The sequence below is a fragment of the Pongo abelii genome, chromosome 15, assembly GCF_028885655.2.
Source record: "Pongo abelii isolate AG06213 chromosome 15, NHGRI_mPonAbe1-v2.0_pri, whole genome shotgun sequence".
NCBI classification, from domain to species: domain Eukaryota; kingdom Metazoa; phylum Chordata; class Mammalia; order Primates; family Hominidae; genus Pongo; species Pongo abelii.
The window spans coordinates 68,865,536-68,884,763 of record NC_072000.2 but is presented as its reverse complement, the minus strand read 5'-3'; the positions used below and the strand labels follow the sequence as shown (position 1 = coordinate 68,884,763).

At 47.9% G+C, this 19,228-nt stretch overlaps 1 protein-coding gene across 4 annotated transcripts in view; it reads right to left on the bottom strand.

Annotated features, from left to right (window-relative positions):
- Nucleotides 1-18,930, bottom strand: part of PLEKHG3 (pleckstrin homology and RhoGEF domain containing G3) — a 41,856-nt gene extending 22,926 nt beyond the window's left edge. For 2 of the 4 annotated variants that reach the window (XM_024231790.3, XM_024231792.3), the window contains exon 1: nucleotides 18,803-18,930. Coding sequence is in view for 2 of the 4 variants with exons in the window: in XM_054530215.2 (XP_054386190.2) it covers nucleotides 5,158-5,181 (24 nt within the window). In the remaining 2 variants the exon portion in view is untranslated. Of the gene's footprint in view, nucleotides 1-5,157; nucleotides 7,164-18,802 lie in introns of those variants that run through there. The other 2 variants (XM_054530215.2, XM_054530216.2) reach the window with 2 other exon arrangements.
- Between the last annotated feature and the right edge of the window lie 298 nt (nucleotides 18,931-19,228).

Here is a 19,228-nt window from a genome sequence, read left to right as displayed (position 1 = left end):
GGCCTGGCCTTGGAAGGAAAGGAAAGCCAGGCACCTAGCTCAGAGGGAGGGCTGTTCATCCACACCCTGCTGTCCCCACCTACCCAACATGTGCCCATGTTGTCTCTCAAACCTGGAATGTGTCCCCAGACCCTCTGCCTATACACATTTAGCAATCACCTCCTTCAGAAAGGCCTCCTCAACCATTTCCCAACATACACACTAGTGTAAGCTGAATAACGCCCCCGCCCAAGGATATCTACAGCCTCACCCTCAACCTATAAATGTCACCTTATATGGCAAAAGGGACATAGAAGGCAGATGTGATCAAATCAAGGATCTTAAGATGGGAGATTATCCTGGATTAGCCAGGTGGGCCTGATGTGATCATAAGGGTCCTCATAAGAGGAATCCGGCAGGAGTCAGGGTCAGACAGAAGTTTGACAATAAAAGCAGAGGGACAGAGATAAGGGAACTGGAAGATGCTACACTGCTGGCTTTGAAGATGGAGGAAGGGGCCACAAGCCAAGGATACAGGCAGCCTGGGAAGCTAGGAAGGGCAAGGAAACAAATTCTGCCCTGGATCCTGCAGAAGGAACCCAGCCATGCAAACCCAGTCTGACTTCTTATCTCCAGAACTTTAAGACAACAAATGTGTGTTCATTTAAGCCACTAAGATTGCAGAATTTGTTACAGTGGCAATAGGGAAGTAATATACTCCTCTGAACTCGAAACACCCTATCACTTAAAGCATTGGTCTTGGGGCTTGATATGTACATGCATCTCTTCTGGACAATACAGTAAAACCCAGTGGGCTGGGCCTTCTTTCCCATACCTTCCCTTCAGCCCCAGAGAGCAAGGCACATTAGGTGTTCAATAAATGCCTGCTGGAAGGACTCTGAGATGGTGCCTGGATGAGCTCACCACACACAGTCAAGAGAAAGGTAAACAGTGGGTGAGGTCAAGACCAAAGCCAGTTCCTCCTAGCCTAATGAGTCTCCACATTAGTCACTGCCAGCAAGCTTCCGATCAACCAAGAAGTGCCAGAATTGGTGACTGCTCATTCACCCCGCTAGTCCCATCCTACTTGGCCCCAGACAGGGAGCTAGAGCACGGCATAGCTGCCCCGCTGGGCTACATACTAGGTGACCAACCACAAGAGACTGGGAGGAAGAGGAAAGTGGCCAAGTCTAGAAAAGGGGCTGTGATGATCTGGTCTCCCTGTAAATGTCCCACGAAAAGCAGTCTGCCAGGAAGTTTCATGTAAACATATGCTAAAGCCAAATGGGGGCAAGTATTGTTTATTATAAATTGCTCTTGTTCACAGCCAGTGTAGAGGTAACTTGGCTGCCAGCACAACTTGTCACTATGCAATGTGCCCCAAAAACGGAACAGCCAAAGAAAGCCCTAAAAGGTGTTACTAGAAATTACCCCCTGGAAATCACAGACAGATCCAAAGTTCCCAGAGGCCCCACCTCTCTCAACTTGAGGTCAAAAAGGTTCACAGGACCGCTGCTACTTACCAGCAAAGTTCAAGAACCCAGCCCTGCAAATTCACCATCTTTCGGGCCTCATCCCCATTTCAGGGGCTGCTTGTTTTGAGGCCTCTAGGCTGGAGGGGGGTGGGCAGGTAGGAGGAAGCTGCATTTTACTACTGCCTCAGGTTCAAAGGTACTGGAGAATCTCGGTGGGAACCAAGTGGGTGTGGAGGGACCCCAGCAGAAAAGAGAATATGCACAGATGCAGTGGAGCCCACAGAGGTCAAATGCAGTAAACTCATCCACAGGCTGTGGAGTCAGGCAGACCCCATTTGACCTCCAGGTCCTCCACTTTTCCTGGCTGTATGTGGCCTTGGGCAAGTCACTTCACCTCACCAAGCATCAAGTTCCTCATGAGGAAAATAGGCACAGTAATACTGCCAACCTGACTGGGTTGTCTCCAGGGTTGAGATGATACAAGTAAGTAACCCGTACATGTGACACACAGTAAGCCCACCGAGAATGGTGGTGGTGGTGATGATGATAATGGATAAATCACTTATTTGTTCTGCAAGCATCAAGACAATGAGATTTTTCTGCCTTGTACCTACCATGTTTGACCCACATCTCAAATTAATAATAATGATACAAGTTAAACTTAGTGAACCAGCATGACCTAACCTTCCCCCACCACCCATGTGTTTATCCATCTTCTATGACCTCAACATCCATATAGACCATGGTCTTCTAAGGGCAGACACACAGCAGTTCAGCTGGATAGGAAAAGCAGTCTGACACCCATACCCAACAGGAGGTCAAGCCAAGAAATGAAGTATTAAGAGAGTCCGAATCCCGCAGCTATAGCAGATCCCAGAGGCGCATTCCTCTGGGATCCACACGGAGAGACGGCACGTACTACCGGGAGCTGGAGAGAAACAGGGCCAGGGGGCACCGCAGGCCTGAGCAAGAGCAGAAGTTAAGGCAACTTGAGAGAGCAAAAGCACAAATAAGTGATTAACAAAAACCATCCTTGACACTGGTCCCTGGGTTTTAAACCCATCTGCAGGGTAGACATCTGGGAGGGCCAGGGCATAAGACAAAACAGCAAGGTACTGGGAAAGGCTCTAGTGCAGACCCATTCCTAAGTCACGAGGAATATCAAAAAAAGGAAAAGCAGAAGAATGTGTATGAAAGAGCCCAGGGACTACAGCCACCACTCCTCCAAACTACCCTGGCTCTGCCTAGCCACTGTATGATCAGGAGCAAGTCAGCGGGCTCTTTGTGCCTCAATCTCTCTCTGATTTGAAGATAACCCTAGTAATCTTCCAATCTAAGCTGTTTACCAAGCACCTACTGTGCGCAAAGACATCATGGCAGCCCTGCAGTTAGGACAAGTCACACACAGACCCCACTCTTCAGAGCTTATATGCTATAAGGCAAAACAAGACAAGGCATCTGTAAGAAAAGGAGGGAGAGAATCCAGGCATGAGCAGTATGGGAGTTCAAAACTGCCTCCAGTTTGGGAATTCATTCAACACTCCTGAACATGAATGCCAGGGCCTGGAGATATGACATGAAAAAGACATTGTCCCTGTCTTTGAAGAACTTGAACTTCAGAAGGAAAAATGGCCATATAAACAGAGTATTCACAAAACAATGCCTTGAGTCCTAGTACAAAAGCATGAATAAATAAACTGTGCTAACAGAAGGAGTAGCTCGTGCTACTTGGGAGACCAGGAAGCTTTCTAGGAGAAGGTGACATCTTAGCTGAGTCATAAATGATGAGTAAGCTTTTGCCAGGTGAAGAGATCTGAGTGCAATTGCTGCCAAGAGAGCAGCTGAGTCCTGAGAGGACCCAGACCACCCCCACGCCCCGGGCATCTGGCAACAAGAGGCCAGGCTGCAAGGCAGGCCAAGGACAGATGGAAAGAATCCACGTGGCTTTGTGGGAAAGGACAGATCCAAGCCAGGTCCGGAAGAATAACCACCGAGACACGTGGAAATGGGGTTCCATGAGACGAGGTGTCAGAATGCGCCCTAAAAAGGTCCAAACCATGATATGGGCTGTGGCTGTAGGTGTCCCTAGAGCCAGGGAGTGTTCAAGAAGAATGCAGACGCCCAGGAAGGTGCTGGCTGTTCAGAGACAGCTTCAAGGAGGAGCAAGAGATCAAGGGAACATTAGCTAGAAAGAAGAATGAGACCCATTCCAACCCTTGCAAAGGGGGAAGAAATGAGACCCAATATGAATGTCAAGAGATGAAACTACATTTAAATTAACTGCCTCTAGGAGCAGGAAGAGAACACCTACTCTAGAAAACTGAAATGCCAGTTCTTAAATGGAAGAAATCTCTCAGTGGGATTTCAGGCCAGCAGCTCTCAACTGGGCTGGGGGAGGAGTTTGTGTGCATCTTACTACCCAAGGGTTTTTTCCTTCCCCCAGTTCTCACTTTCCCTTCCCAAGCCCATCAGAATGGTGGCTTGGAGGCAAGGCTGCCAGGGCAATTCCCTAAAACACAACTCCTTTCCCAATTCCAAGCATGAGCGTCCAAACCCAGAAAGTTATAAAGACAACCCCGGCCTTCCCCCTCCCTCAGGCCTCACCTCTTCTTCGAAGGTGATATAGCAAGAAAAGAGCTCCAACACACCCCACTTCTTTGCCCTGGGCTCTGACCTTGAGCTTGGTGCCTGACTCAGAGAAGTTAGGAAAGTGGATTTTCCAAAGCAGACCTTATGGACACACACACACGTGTAAATTCCCAAAGGTGGCCAGTCCTTCAGCCAGCAGGGCCACACACACTTCCCCTATCCTACGGGGCCCAGGGGGCCCCTCTCTACCCATAGCTCCTTCCCCCATCCTCCGTGTTCCCTGCTTCCCCTACTAAGGGGCCTCACCAGAGACGCCTAAGAAACTCATCCAACCAGTTCCTGGGTAGAGGAGGGGCACTTCCTGCCTCAGCTGGGAGCATACATGGACCACAATTCAGACCGGTGGGGCAGTATTACCCAATCCCAATTCTGGGGTGCACACGTGTAGAGACACAGCCCAGGAAGCAGCGTCTACTCCTTGAAAAGTGAGGCCTTGATTTGCGGTCGATCTGCCCCGACCTCCACACTCCTGCTGCTCTGAACTATGAAGTGGTGGGTGCCAGGGTCGGGGTCCGCTGCCCACCAGGGAGACAGGGCAGGGGAATAACCTCCTTTCAACTGCTCTACCAGCTGACGCTTGGTTTGATCCAAAACAACCACCCTGTGGATTCTGGGAAAAGGAAACATCAGGAAAGAAGTGGGAGATTAACTCTGCTCTGTGTGTGTGTGTGTGTGTGTGTGTGTGTGTGTGATTAACTCTGCTGTGTGTGTGTGTGTCTCTACATGACCTTCTCTAACCACCCAACTCCAAATGTTCAAGACTTAAGGTCCCCCTGAAGCCCCCAGCAGAACCATTTACAGCTGCCTCCGAAAGGGCTGTCTTGCTGTCACCCAGCCACATGAGAGTCCACTAAGAAGAGCCGCTCACCTATGCCTGCTCCCTTTATGGTCCTCAGTGTCTAACCCACAAGGGAAAAACCTGCCTTTTACCCCAAAGCGTGTGATTGGCTGGGTTTCCTGGGGGAAGTCCGGCAAGGCTTAGAGGCCCGGAGTTGAAAGAGTCCCCATCCCACCCCATTCCCATCCCCTGGCCTGGCCCCAGCCGGGTACCTACCGCTTTCCTCAGGAGAGCTCCCATCCGGGCACCACAAGGGTGGCGAGGGGCCGGGCAGCCGCATTGTCCCCAGCACCGGCAGCCCAGCAGTTAACAGGCTTGGGGTGAGCAGCGAGCTGCCACCAACAGCCTCGGGAATTAAAGCGCCCGCCGCCTCCTGCAAAACTTCGTCAATAAATGTTCTATTCAGAACCAGTTCCGCGTGTGGGTCATACTTTCTGCATTTCTCTCATTCCTGATTGCTGGGGGGCCCTAGCCCAGGAAATGCAACTTCCCGACACAATTCTGCAGGTCCCCGCTGGGTAGGGACCCAGGCCACAGCCCTGGGAGGTTAGCGCCACAGGGCTGAGGACCTGCACAAACCTCCAGCAATTAAGCACAGGGGATACTAACTGCAGGAATCAAATACTGAAGACTTCAGAACAAAGCCAGATCATTCACCAGCACAACAATGCTCTGTTTATGCAGCACCTCCCCCACCCCAGGCCCTCGAGGCTGAAGGATAATTAACCCTTCTGCCCTCACAATAGTGGGGGCAGAGAGGAAAGGCAGGTGGCCATCCCTATTTTACAGGTCAGGAAACTGAGGCACAAGTGGCTCTCCAAATGCCTGGCTGAAATAACCTCAGCTAGCATTTATTCAAGTATACCAGACATAAGGCAAAACACATTCTCTATATAATCTCCTCACAACACTCTGGTACCCAGGGCCATACAGTCAGGGAAGTAGGGGAGCCAGGGTTTGCTGGAATCCACACTCCCTGTGCCTTTCACCATTCTCTCCACAACCTCCCACATGGCCCGAGAGATGAAGACAAGAAGGCCATCTCTCACCCTACCTCATAGGAATGCTCTCATGCACTTTTTGCTTTTTTACAAGTAACACTTTTTGCTCACAAGTTCCTAGAGTATGGGGCAACCTCAGAAAGGAGCCAAATAGAGTCACCTGGGAATTCATAACTCACCTGTAGATGCCTCCAAAAACGGTATGTAACCAGCAGTAGACAACCCCAAGACACAGGCCTTCCTTCTCCACCCACACACTCTTGCAGTGGGGGTACCAACCTGCATGGGGTCTCAGTGAGTAGCAAGTATCCCAAGCTGTATTCTCTGAGTGTTCTGTTGCCTCAACTCAGTAACAACCTCCTAGAGGTAAGAACCAGGTCTTCCAGCGTTTTGTGCTCTTTTTTCCCCCAGGTCCTCTGGCACTCAAATCCCTACTTTCCATTTTGGCCACTGTGTAAAAACATGCCAGAAGGTGGAAGCACACAGGATGGATGGTATTTTGGGGGCCGTTGCGCTGGGAGAAAAAGGCATCCCCAGTGGGAGCACAGACATTAAGTTTGGGAAGGGAAGGCCAAGCTGTTCACCTCCTCTCTGCTGCCTGGTCATACCCAGCCCAGAAGAAAGCTTCAGAATCATGGCTGAGATGACTTCCTGTGTGAAAAGAAGACTACTCAAATTCACTCACATATATTGACAGTATAAACCATGTGCCACGTGCTAGGGACACAGCAGTGAATAAGACAAATCCTCGTTCTCATGGAACTTACATTCCAGTAAGCAAGACAGCCACAAAAGGTAGACAAATAACTAACACATTTTTGGAAAGTGTAAGTGCTATGAAAAAGATAGAGGAGGAAAAACAGAGTATGACTGAGAGATGGGAATTTCCACTAGCTAAGGAGGCCTGGGAAGGCATTAAAGAGGTGACTCTAGAGCAGAGAGACCTGTATTGTAAGAAGCAGCCAGACATGCGAAGCTTTGGGGGATAAGCCTTCCAACAGTCTTTTCCTCTACCCCACCATAGCCATCCACTCACATGTCTCATATGCCCTAGACCTCATCATCACCAATAAGTGCATGCTTCCAAAACCTTGCTTTGAAGTATCCCATCCTCTGTAACCACTGAAGAGGAAACTGATACAGAAATTTCAAACCACACAAGGAAACAAACCATCATAAGGAAGTCAGAAAATGGAACAAACTGGCACTCAAAGAACTAGAAATTAAAGAATAGGTCTACAAAAGATATTTAAAGATGAATAGTTTAAATGATTGGAAATATAAAAGAGATAAAAATCTTAATAAAAAAAGATGATAGTATAAGGGGGTAAGGAACAGGCCAATTAGAAAAAGCAATACATGAAAATAAAATATTCAATATTGAAATTTAAAACCCAATAGTTAAATAGAAAATTAAACACAGCTAAAGAGAGAATTAGTTAAGTGAAAGATAAACTGAAGAAATCATCCTGAATTTAATTTGAACAAATAAGATAGGAAATATAAACATTAATAGACTTAGAGGTCCACAGAGAAAAAAAAGGAAATGGGGGAAGGTGCAAATTTCAAAGAGATAATGTATATGAACTTTCTAGAACTAAGGATAGACTTTAGTCCTCAGATTGAAGGCACACACCAAGCTAAACTTCAAATAAGCCCACATTCAGACATACTGTATATAGTATACATGCAGAACACCAAAGACAAAAAATATCTTAAAGGATGATAAGGAAATGTCATGAACTATATGCCAATGAATTGGATAACTTTGTTGAAACAGACAAATTTCTAGAAGGGCACAAACCACTGACAGATTTAGAAAGAAAAAGTCTAAACAAGAGATTAAATTAGTAACTTTAAAACTTCCAATAAAGAAAAGCCCAGGACTAGACAGCTTCCCTGGTGAAGTCTACCAAACATTTAAAGAATAATTCATATCAACTCTTCACAAACTCTCACCCCACAAAAAAACAGCAGGAAATACTTCCCAACTCATTCTATGAGGCCAGTATTATCCTGCTATCAGGACCAGACAAGATATCAGAAAAAAGAAACCTACAATCCCACATTCCTTCTGAATACAGACACAAAAATCCTCAACAAAATACTAACAAGTTGAATCTAGCAACCATAAAAAGGAAGATACATTATGACCAAGTGGGATTTATCCCAGAGATGCAAGATTAGGTTAACATCTAAAAATTAATTAAAATAATTCAAGTTGATAATAGGATATAGCGTAAAAATCACCTGATCACTTCAATACACCCAGAAAAAAAATTTGACAAAATCCAACACTCTTCTATGATAAAAACGCTCAACAATCTAGGAAGAGAAGAGAATATCCCCAACCTTACACAGAGCATCCATGAAAAACCCACAGGTACATCACACTTAACGGAGAAAGACAATGCTTTTTCACTAAGATTAGTAAGAAGACAAGGATATCCAGTCTTGCCACTATATTCGATATTGGAGTTCCAGCCAGGGCAATTAGACAAGAAAAAGAAATAGAAGAGATCTGGGTTGAAAAGGAAGAAATAAAACAATCTCTATTCATAGATAACATGAACTTGTATATGGAAAACCCTAAGTAATCTACTATAAAACTATTAGAACCAATAAAATTGTTCAGCAATGTACCAGAATACAAGATCAACACACAAAAATCTATTTTATTCCTGTACACTAGCAACGAGCAATCATAAAATGGAAGTAAGAAAAGACTCCCATTTATAATAGCAGCAAAAAGAATAAAATACTTAGAAATATATTTAACGAAAGAAGTGTAACACTCGTATGCTGAAAACCACAAAACACTGTTGAAAGAAATTAAAGAAGACCTAAAAGACATTCCTTGTTCATGGAGTGGAACATTTAACATTGTTAAGACGGCAATACTCAACAAATCAATCTAAAGATGCAATACAATCTCTATCAAAATATAGTTGATTTTTTTTTTTTTTTGCAGATATTGACAAGCTGATCCCAAAATTCGTATGGAAAAGCAAGGGACCCAGAATACCCAAAACAACCTTGAAAAAGAACCAAGTTGGGGGGTTCACACATCCTGATTTCAAAACTTACTACAAAGCTATACTTATCAAGACTATATGGTACTGGCGTTAAGGGCAGACATATAGATCAATGAAAGAGAATTGAGATTACAGAAATAAAACAACATATTTACTGGCAATTGATTTTCAACAAGGGTGCCAAGACAATTCAATAGAGAAAGAATAGTCTTTTCAACAAAAGGTGCTAGATCTTCACATGCAAAAGAATGAATCTGGACACCTATTTCAAACCATATACAAAAAAGTCAAAATGGGTCATAGACCTAAATGTAAGAGCTAAAACTATCAAAGTCTTAGAAGAAAAGATAGGAGTAAATCTTCATGAACCTGAGTGAGCAATGGTTTCCTAGGTACAACACCAAAAGCACTAGCAACTAAAGAAAAAATAAATTGTACTTCCTCATCAAAATTTTAAAATTTGTGTTTCACAGCACACTACCAAGAAAGTGAAAAGACAAATCACAGGATGGGAAAAAAACATCTGTAAATCGTATACTTGACAATGAACTTATATCCAGAATATATAAAGAACTCTTGGCCGGGCGTGGTGGCTCACACCTATAATCCCAGCACTTTGGGAGGCTGAGGCAGGCGGATCACGAGGTCAGGAGATCGAGACCATCCTGGCTAACAAGGTGAAACCCTGTCTGTACTAAAAATACAAAAATTAGCCAGATGTGGTGGTGGGTGCCTGTAGTCCCAGCTACTCGGGAGGCTGAGGCAGGAGAATGGTGTGAACCCGGGAGGCGGAGCTTGCAGTGAGCTGAGATCACGCCACTGCACTCCAGCCTGGGCAACAGAGTGAGACTCCATCTTTAAAAAAAAAAAAAAAAAAAAAAAAAAGAACTCTTACAACTCAATAATAAAAAGACAATTCAATTTAAAAATGGGCAAGGGATCTGAAGATATTTCTCCAAAGACGCTATACACATGCCCAATAAACACATGCAAAGGTATTCAACATCACTGACTTTGGGAAATGCCCATGGAACCATAATTAATACTGCTTCATACCCACTAGGATGGCTAAAATCAAAATGATGGACAATAACAAGAGTTGGTAAGGATCTGGAGAAATCAGAACTGTTGTACATTGCTGGTAGGAATGTAAAATAGTTAAGCCTATTTGGAAAACAACTTAGCAGTTCCTAAAAAAAAGTTAAACATAGAGTTACCTTATGACCCAGCAATTTTAATGCTACATATACACCTTAGAGAACCGAAAACGTATGTCCACACAAAACTTGTACATCAGTGTTCATATCAGCAGTATTCATAATAGCCAAAGAGTGGAAACAACTCAACAGAACATCAGGTGATGAACAGATAAACAAAATGTATCACACCCATGCAAAGGAATATTATTCAGCAGGAAAAAAGAATGAAGTACTGATACATGCTACAAATGGGTGAACCTTGAAAACATCAGGCTAAATGAAAAAAGACAGTCACAAAAGATTACATATTGTATGATTCCATTTATATGAAATGTCCAGAATAGACAAGTTTGGAGCCAGAAAGCATATTAGTGGTTGCCTAGGACTGGGGGAAGGGGAAAATGAGAAATTACTGCTAATGGGCACAGGGTTTCTTTTGGGGGTGATAAAAATGTTTTAAACTTAGTATGGCTCTGTGGCACAATGGATAGCACATTGAACTTCTAAAAATGTTTTAAACTTACATAGTGGTGATGATTGTACAACAGTGAATATACTAAAAACCAATGAACTATACACCTCACATGGGTGAATTTTAAAATACGTGAAATATATCTCAACAAAGCTATAAATTAAAAAACAAATATATAAATAAATAATGAATATCATAAAAGAAACCAGTCAGTAGGAAATAGTATAGACTATTAAATAACCAGTGCCGGAAAAACTGGCTATTCCTCTGGAAAAAATAAAATCAGTTCCATCTTACAAGGTTAAGTGGTTTTCAACCATGGCTATACATAAAAGTCACCTGGGGCATTTCATAACCATGCCTGGGCCCTACCCCCAAGATATTTTTACTTTATTGGTCCAATCTGGGGTAAGACTCAGGCATCAGTATGTTTTTTAAGCTCCTCATGGGGTTGTATATGAACCAGTGTCACATAAAAAAAAAATACATTCCAGATGAATTTAAAAAGTACGTGTGGGAAGCAGAAGTTAAATTTAGAAGAAGGTTGGGTGTGGTGGCTCATGCCTGGAATCTCAACAATTTGGAAGGCTGAGGCGGGAGGATCTCTTGAGCCCAGGAGTTCAAGACCAGGCTGGGCAACACAGTGAGCTCCTATCTCTACCAAAAAAAAAAAAAAAAATTAGCTGAGCGTGGTGGCAGTGCCTATGATCCCAGCTACTCAGGAGGCTGAGGTGGGAGGATTGCTTGAGCATGGGAGGTCAAGGCTGCAGTGATGCATGATCGCGCCACTGTGATCATGATCAGTGACACATGATCGTGTCACTGGATCGTGCCACTCCAGCCTGGGTGACACAGTGAGACCCTGTCTCGACAAAAAGGAAAAGAAAATCAACACTTGCCCGATCTAGATGGTGGGAACATGGGGTTGGGGTAAGGGTTCCTATGCAGGGACGGACCCCAGCCACCCTGGAGACCAGTTGGAACAACAGGCACCAAGGCTGCACAGCACAGCATCGTTTGCCAGTATCCAGACCCAAACAAAGGAACAAAGCTCCAGATGGAAAGAGCCCTGGGATGTTTGAAATTGCAACTCCTCCCTGTAATTTTCTGGCTTCAGAAAGTGCTGTGTGACACCCAGGTAGGTGCTTACAATGTAAATGTATTAAAAGCACTCTTGGGCCAGGCGTGGTGGCTCATGCCTGTAATCCCAGTACTTTGGGAGGCCGAGGTGGGCGGATCACGAGGTCAGGAGTTCGAGACCAGCCTGGCCAATATGGTGAAACCCCGTCTCTACTAAAAATACAAAAATTAGCTGGACGTGGTGGCGCGCACCTCTAGTCCCAGCTACTCGGGAGGCTGAGGCAGAAGAATCACTTGAACCCGGAAGGCGGAGATTGCAGTGAGCAGAGATCATGCCATTGCACTCCAGCCTGGGCGACAGAGTGAGACTCCGTCTCAAAAAAAAAAAAAAAGGCATTCTTGTTTCAACTGAGGCAAACACCCTTTGGGGTAACTGGCAATCTGCTTGGGTGGAGCCAAATTAAGATTGGACTCATCCAGGCTCTACTGTAATACAGTCAAACCTTAGCCAGCTGGAACCCCTGTGGAGAGAGGGCGTCCAAAAAAGCAGCATTTGCAAGAGCATGCAGAGTTTCAAAACAGTGTGGGGTAGGGCCAAGAGTGGGCTCCAAAAGTTCAAACCCCATCCCTGCCAAGTATTAGCTGAGCGATCCTGAGCAAGTTACCCAACTTGTGGGGACTTGGTTTCCTCATCTGGGGTGGGTGAAGGGGGTAAACCACCTACTTGGTCTTGTTGAAAGGATTAGTGATATTATTACCTAAGTATCAACACTTAAAATTTTAGCCAACCTGACAGGGAATCTTTTAAAAATCTGTTACACACTTCTCTGCCTTCCTAAACAGAGTCAAGGGAACATAATTTAACATTTTCTTGATGACTCTGGGTCACAATTACCAGCAAAGCATAAATTATCAAACTGATGATCCCCAGACACCCAAGGTGTGCCAATCATACCCTCCACACCCCCTCCCTCCAAAAAAAAAGATCCCCGGCACTTCTGCTAGCACTTGCTTTTCCTGGAGTTTTTATCTCAGTGTGCTGTCACTGCCAACTCCGCACTGTAGTCATTTTTCCCCCTCTATGCTGGTTTCTTTATCCTCTTTCGTTTTATTTTTTTAATTTTTTTTGAGACGGAGTTCTGCTCTTGTCGCCCAGGCTGGAGTGCAATGGCGCAATCTCGGCTCACTGCAACCTCCACATCCCAAGTTCAAGTGATTCTCCTGCCTCAGCCTCCCGAGTAGCTGGGATTACGGGTGCCCGCCACCATGCCCAGCTAATTTTTCTTATTTTTAATAGAGATGGGGTTTCACCATGCTGGCCAGGCTGGTCTCAAATTCCCGACCTCAGGTGATCTACCAGCCTCAGCCTCTCAAACTGTTGAGATTACAGGCGTGAGTCACTGTGCCCGGCCTTTATCCTCTTTCATTTGCTGCTTCTTCCCAGCTTGAACACAGCATGACACAGCTTATATGTAGAAGTTAAACAGGGTCTGAGAAGGCTGGTATGAAGAAAAATGTAGGACCTTGAGTCCTTGACCTTCTTGGCTACATGCAAATAAGCAAGGATGCTGGGTGGCTGAGTTCCAAATAAAAGTTTAGGGTAGGAGAGCTGTTATTGGATATTATGGAACATATTATGGGAAGAACTATATCCAACGCTATAAATACACCCTGCTGTCCACTTTGGGGCCAACTTGCATGGGAGCAAAATGTGTAGCAAGCTTTGGAAGACAGGTCCCAATGACTGTAGGTCTCTTTCTTACATGCTGCAGGAACACAGGGCTTCCTGCCCCACTGTCAGAACAGCTGACTACAGGTTAACTTCTTAGAATCTTATGGACATTCTTTGTCAGGAACAGAACATTCATAAAGAGTGTGAGCATTTCCTTAATTCCTAAGGTCTCGTCATACAGTAGGGTTTTACTTACTTATTAGACAAATACTTATTGGAATCCTACTGTACAACAGGCACTGGGGATGTAGCAATGAACTGAAGGAATAGAAGCTATATGAGAATACTAGTTCCTTTCTAATAAATACTACACACACACACACACACACACACAGTCTCACAGCCTAGGAAGGATGTGAGTTTTTAAGAGCTTCCGGCACCTGTAGAAACCATCTCTCCTTTTGGGACCCTGTTCCCAAGGTAAAATCGACTTCATTCCTCCTGCATCTTTCCCTTCCAGTCCCAGCCCCAATTCTGGCAATAATCAGATCAACTTCTAGGACCCTCAAACTGTGTTTCACAAAAGGCTGCATGCACAGCTACCACGGTGCCCATGAGAACCCTATTTGGGTTGTGTTCAGCCCAAGTCTGCTCAGCATAAAAGACAGTGCAAGTCCTTAAAAATCCATTCCTTGAGCTTACATAGGGCTCCCTCCCCGAAGGCCAGCCGCCAGAACTGTATAAAGCCCTCTTCTCCCTAGTGCTTGCATTCCCAGATGGCAACAGCCCACCTAGGGCTGGACTCGACCCTGACACTACCTTCTCCCTAATCCCATGGAACAAAAGCTGCAGCAGATGAGACCACAAGCCCAGATTACTCCAAGGGTGAGACCCCAGCCGAAGCCCATCACTCCCTGTTGATCACACTTTGTACCATTCTCAATGCTGTCTGGGCACAAAGATGAGTCCAGCACCATTCCTGTCCCCAGACAGCAACCCAGTTAGCATGGCCAACCTTTATCCCCAGGCAGCTGACAGACAGAGGGGCTACCAGCAGCTCTAGATGGGCCCCCTGCTGATTAGTTTAGTCTACGTTGTCCAGTTTTCTTTCTCCTGACTTCAGGTCACCCAATACTAACATGCTTGGGGCTGTTCTGGGCCCTTTTTGCAACTTCCTCTGATATCAGATCATCTAGCTTTTACCCGTCTCCAGGCACCAACTGGCAGGCCCAGGAAGTTCCTTCATCACAGGGCCTCCCTGGCTGCCCTGAGTGTGCAGCGACATACTTGGGGGGTGGGGCAGAGGGGGGTGGAACTGGTCATGACCACTTCCCTAGGCCTCCACTGCCCATCCCTCACTTCCTGAACTAGGGCAGGGTCTCCAGGAAGCCACTCACCACAAACTTTGACAGCGGTACTTTAGATTACACCCCTCCCTTTGTAGGCCCGTGGTTCCAGCAGAGAGGGGCGGAGACTCAGCAGATCAGCTGGGTAGAAGTGGCTAGGAGTTAGGCAGCCGACCCTGAGTTCTCATTGTGTCTGTCACTCTGTTACTTTAAATTCTGGTCCATGGCGAACCCGTATTCAAAGTCTTCCGAGCCATCTCAGAGCCTCAACCAGAATCCTCCTGCCACCTTTCTGGGCTTTCCTAGGACAGCTCCACCCACCATCTGCCCCCTCCCTCACTTTCCCTACCCCTTGTCCCCGCCCCACTCCGCTTCCGACCTCCAGGCATAATTTACCTACCGGAGGCTGGGGGAGGGTTGGACAGCCTTCCCAGCTGTGAGGCAGAGTGGGGAGGTCAGGGAAAAGGTGTGATTCATTGAGTCTGGCTGGAAGCAGGGGGAATTCCAGAGCAAGAGGCGGGTGGTCAGGGCTGCCCCTGTCATCCTATCTGTAGGATGGGGGTGGGCATAGGACATACCTGGGAGTCACACGTCCTCAGCCATCTGCAATCTAGGGTAGGGCAGGAAAGCCTCCCTAACTAGAAAGTTTTTGCCGAGGTTTTCTATTTTCCCCTCCAATTCTCCACTCCTGCCCGATACCTAAAATGAAAAGCTTTGCACCTACAGTCCTTAGCAATGACATTAAATATCTCATGCTACCCCTGCAGAATTTGGTTGGAGAAATAATTTATCGAACCTCTCTATAGTCTTTGCTAAGCATTCAACATATGTTATCTCACTGTACATTGCCATGATGCCGCATGTGGTAAGTATGATGACTAACTCCACATTAGGTGAGAAACACAGCTCAAAGGAATTTAGCACCACATCAAAGCCCACAGGGCTGGTGAGCTGTCAAGCCAGGGATTTGAAACCAAGGTGTGTCCAACTCCAAACTCTGTTCCTCAATGCCACAGTGGGATGAACTGGGCTTCAAGGAAGAAAAGGCAGAGATGAAGAAAAATACCTCCTTCAGGCATCACCTCAAAAGTACTTCCTCCTGGAAGCCTCCCTGGCCACCCTATCTAAACTGTCACCTCACCCCTTCCATGCCAATTCACACCTACCTTCCCTATCATATTTTTTATTTCTGTTTATCACTCACACACTTGCTATTTCAATCTTGTTTATTGTCACTTCTGCTAAAGTCAGCTCCATTGGGTCAATAATTATTGTATATTTTCTTCACTGCTGTGTCTTCTGCATCTAGCATTCATACACAGTAGGTGCTAACTCCTTAACTGTTAAATGAATGAAGTACTTTAAAATAGAACTATGGGGCATGAGTATTGGGGGGAAAAGGTGATCCGTCCATTCAGCGGAAGAAAGGAGAGATGAGAAAAGATGGTGTGGGAATCTGGCCAGAGGTGAGTTGGGGGGCCCAGATGAGCCTGACAAGAGGAAATGAGGATCTGCCAGGTCTGCTGGGGGCTCTAGTAGCCCCTTCCTCCTGGCAGTTGTGATTTCCAGCTGCCAGGGCCCCAGCTGGAGGGCTTCTGCTGGGGAGGGAGGATGGAGTAGGGCGGGTTTGCAGCCACGGAACAAAGGCCTGTGGACTTGCAGCTGGCCAGAGAGGCGGGACAGAGCAGTGGCCTGGGCCAGAGGGGCGGCCTGAGATGGGGGAGGGGGCACAGATGAGGAGCTGAAGACAGCCCTCAGTGCAGCTGCAAAAGCAACACCCTCCCAGAGTCCCTGCAACCCCCAACACAACAGAGAATAGCCAGAGGGCTTCACTTTTAACCCTCCAAGGCCAGGGCGGCCTGGGCTTGTGGCAGCACCCCCGGCTTACAGCTAGAGCCTTCACAAGGTTCTGGGAGCTGGGAGAAGAGAACATGCAAGGCATACCTCTGCAACACAGGCGCTTTCCCCCTCCAGCCCTGGTCATCCCACAGGCCGTGTGGCCTTTGGCCTCTTCCAGCATAAACAGTGACCCTGGGATAGCTGCGGATTTGGTAAGGCAAATGTTTACTCTGGAGCTGAGATATTAAGACCAGGGTGTTTTAAACATCCAACAATGGCTCCTGGTATCTAACATCTCCTTGTGGCACACACGTGGGACATAGCCAGCAAATTGTAAAACCCTTGGGAGACTCCCTCCTGAGCCACTGTGAGCCCTTTAGTTTTAATAGGAGTTTATGGAGCACTCTCCACAAATGAGGCTTCCTTTGATCCTCACCACAGCTCCTTTGAGGAAGAGCAGGCAAGTAATCCCACTTTATTTATGTGGAAACTGAGTCAGAAAAGATCAGTGAATTAGCCAGATCATGTTGGAGAAAACACAGATCAGACAATGAGGACATCTGACCTCTGGTTTCTACTTGGCCAATAGGGTCCCAAGCTGAAATCACCTCACCCCTCTGGGCTCTGCTGCCTTCACGAGTAAATGAAGTAGGCTAATCCAAGGGGCCCCCCAGCCCAAGTGACTCGCAGTCTTCAACTCTATCAATCTTCCATGCTATGCAGAAGAGCCAGGTCTAAAACTCAGGCATAAACCCGTGCTGGACTATCAGGCCAGTGCTCTTTCCACTTCCCCTGCCATGCCACTTCTAATAAAAGGCAGTAAAAAAGCCCCCAAAGCAGCTCTTCAACAAATCACTCCCTCAGCAGCTAGGACTTGGCCTCCGGGTACCTCTTCCCCCAACTTCCTGCCCCATCCCCAGGGCAAGTTACCCAGGGAGCTAATGGGTTGTCCCATCTTCCAGGAAGGGAGTGGAGGACAGCAGGTGTCAAAAGGAGAGGTGAGGCCAGTGCATCCAGGGGGCCAGCCCGGAACCACAGGGGAAAGATGAATAACAGAGAGATAAATGTACACTTTTGGTTCTCACTCCCTAGGTTTCCTCCTGGGGAACAGTTGGGGTTTAATCACTCAGGATCCCATCCTTGTCCAACAAAGGATGGCCCGGAAAGCCACATTGCTGAAGGCGAGGTGGCCGATGTGCTCAACGGGGAGCCCCTCCCCCGCTCCGGACTGTCATTGCCCTCCCTGCTTATTATTTCTTGAGCAAGGGCCATGTGACTGGGCTGCGTGCAGAGGCACAGCTGGGGAGACTCTGGGAACCTCCAGCCCAGGGTTCCCTGTAAGGTGAACGCAGTGTGGGTCTCCTGCTGGGGCCCCCAGAGCAGGGGACAGGCACCTACATATGCTAACAGATTAGCGAGTGACCTCGAGGATCAAACTCTTTCGCGGCCTCTAACAACACCCTCCCCAAAAGCCACACCTCTCCAGCCTCCAACCATTCCATTTCCCCCTCCGTTCTTCCTTTTGTGTTCCAAAGGCGCCCCAAAGAGTCAACGTAGCTATTTAACGCTTTAAAAACTTAAGCTTGCACGCTTTATACTGGCTTTCCAAACCAAAGGGCTGGGTGTAGGGGTGCGAAGAACCAAACCGACTTCAGGAGTGGACGAGGTCGAGGCAGCCGGTGGCCGGGCTTTCCGCTCCCCGCTTCTGGCCCCCACTCTCCTCCCTCCCGGACAGGTAGCCGAGATTCCCAACAGCGAGCACCGTGCAGCGCCAACCCGGAACAGGCTGCAGGCGCCTCCGGGGCTGGCAGGAGCCGAGGCTCGGGTCCTCGCGCAGAAGGGTCCACCCGCCAGGGCCACAGCTCCAGCCAAACACCAGCCCTCGGGCGCGCGCGGCCTCGCGGGCTTCCTGGATTTCAAACTGAGCCTCTCTGGAGCCGCCCGGCGCATTTGCCCCTTTTGTTTCCGGAGTGGAGGGAAAAAAAGACAGAAAAAGTCTCCCCATACGACCCTCCTGCGCTCGCGCACTCTGCGGCAGGGTAGCCCGGGCAGGAGCCAACATAGTCCCAGGCCCTCCTCGGTCGCCCCGGTCCTCACCCCGCAGGGGGCTGGCACTGGGGCCGCGAAGGGACTGGGGCCCCAGCGTGACTGCTGGCACCGCCGCTCAGCCGAATGCAGGCAGATAGAGGGGAGAGAGGAGAATCAGGGGACACTCACCGAGCGGTCGCCGCCCCGCGGGCTCGGGACGCGCACGTCGTGCGGGGCTGCCCAGGTGCTGCCGTGACGCGGGCGCGAGTTTGAAAGTCGCTCTCGGAAGGGGCCGAGGCCGCCGGCCGTTCCCGCCCACCGCCAGCCCTTCCGCCGGCCCAGACGCGGCCAGCTGCAAGCGCGGCCCCCGGAGACCCCAGGCAGAGCGCGGCTTGCCAGCGCCCGGCAGGAAGTCGAGCGGAGCGGGAGCTGCAGCGGGAGGGCAGGAGGGAGCGAGGGAGCGAGGGAGCGAGGGAGGGGCGGCCCAGGAATTTTTCCTGTGGGTGGAGACTCCAGCCCGCGGCTGCAGTCCAGCAATTGGCGGCTCTGCGGGGGCCGGGGGAACCTTCGCGGCGCAGCGAGCCAGAGCCGGGGTAAGGCTGCGGCGGCGGCGAG